The sequence below is a fragment of the Sesamum indicum genome, unplaced genomic scaffold, assembly GCF_000512975.1.
Source record: "Sesamum indicum cultivar Zhongzhi No. 13 unplaced genomic scaffold, S_indicum_v1.0 scaffold01910, whole genome shotgun sequence".
Classification (NCBI taxonomy): Eukaryota; Viridiplantae; Streptophyta; class Magnoliopsida; order Lamiales; family Pedaliaceae; genus Sesamum; species Sesamum indicum.
Window position 1 is genome coordinate 1 of NW_011629192.1, and position 921 is coordinate 921.

Here is a 921-nt window from a genome sequence, read left to right on the forward strand (position 1 = left end):
GTGTGTGAACAGGAGGCTGAAAAAAATGGCATTATAGATGTCAAACAACACCCAACAACAGGCTCCTTTTTCTTTCACAATTCACTATAGATTAATGAAGTTTGCGATTTCCATGACAATCCATATAAGAAAAACAAATAACATAGTAAGCTTTTTTCTTTTTCTTCTTTTAATTTTTTCTTTTTCAGTTGTAACATAGTGATTAGCTAATGCATGTAGATCAAATCTCAGTGAGGGATTGAAGACAGATGACAAGATCATTATTGGTCAGTCCAGATTTCTATATCCGTATAGTGTTAAGCAAGTTAAAAGTATCCATATGCACCTGTACCAATCCTTCCTTTTCTTCCAACATTTTCCATTCTTTGCTGGACGAGGCAATTTTGAAAGATAAAATTCAATCAGGTCCAAAGTTAATAAGCTCTGGCTAAAGACCAGTGCCTTATCACCCATGTATGAGCACATTGTCAGGATATCAAGTAGCAAAACCATTTTGCCACTGTAATTGACCTCCTTGTAAGTATTGTCCTGAAGAAACTCTCTCCACCAGTCCTGCTAGCAATTGAAACAATTAGGTGAAGAAACATAACAGAAGGCATTGAAATTGATTAAACTTCTGAAAGCAGAGTTTAAACCAAGCCAAACTAATTAAGAAGATGATTTTGCAGGCAAAGCGAAATAAGAAGAGTGTTATATGACAGTATCATAATTGAATCAAAGACGATATAACTCACCATGTATATAAATGCGTTACCAAATTTTCTGTGAGGATTGCCCCGCTTCTCTGCAAGCAACATTTGGCAGAACAATAAAGCCTGAACCATAGTCCATTAGAGATACATGCAAGCACATAAGCAAAGTCTTTTAATATAATGTTGCCCTTGTCATTAGGACAGCATTCCCAAATACACTGAGCTGGCT

General features: G+C 35.9%; 1 protein-coding gene across 2 annotated transcripts; it reads right to left on the minus strand.

Moving 5' to 3' along the window:
• Positions 1–178: 178 nt before the first annotated feature.
• Positions 179–908, minus strand: LOC105180365 (protein CHROMATIN REMODELING 20-like). Of its 2 annotated transcripts, none has more exons than XM_020691670.1 (2): positions 735–908; positions 179–555 (listed from the first exon to the last, which is right to left on the minus strand). In XM_020691670.1, exons 1-2 carry the CDS (start codon positions 822–824, stop codon positions 268–270), a joined length of 378 nt encoding a protein of 125 aa, XP_020547329.1. In that variant the 5' UTR covers positions 825–908; the 3' UTR covers positions 179–267. The 2 variants fall into 2 exon arrangements, with proteins under 2 accessions (XP_020547329.1, XP_011102320.1); XM_011104018.2 differs by having other exon boundaries at positions 187–552.
• Positions 909–921: the final 13 nt, after the last annotated feature.

Excerpts from the sequence above, each read along its gene's own strand:
- LOC105180365 (XM_020691670.1), bottom strand. The coding sequence starts at position 824 with ATGGTTCAGGCTTTATTGTTCTGCCAAATGTTGCTTGCAGAGAAGCGG. Across the intron at positions 556-734 it reads GTAACGCATTTATATACATG|CAGGACTGGTGGAGAGAGTT; the intron begins GTGAGTTATATC and ends TTCAATTGCTAG.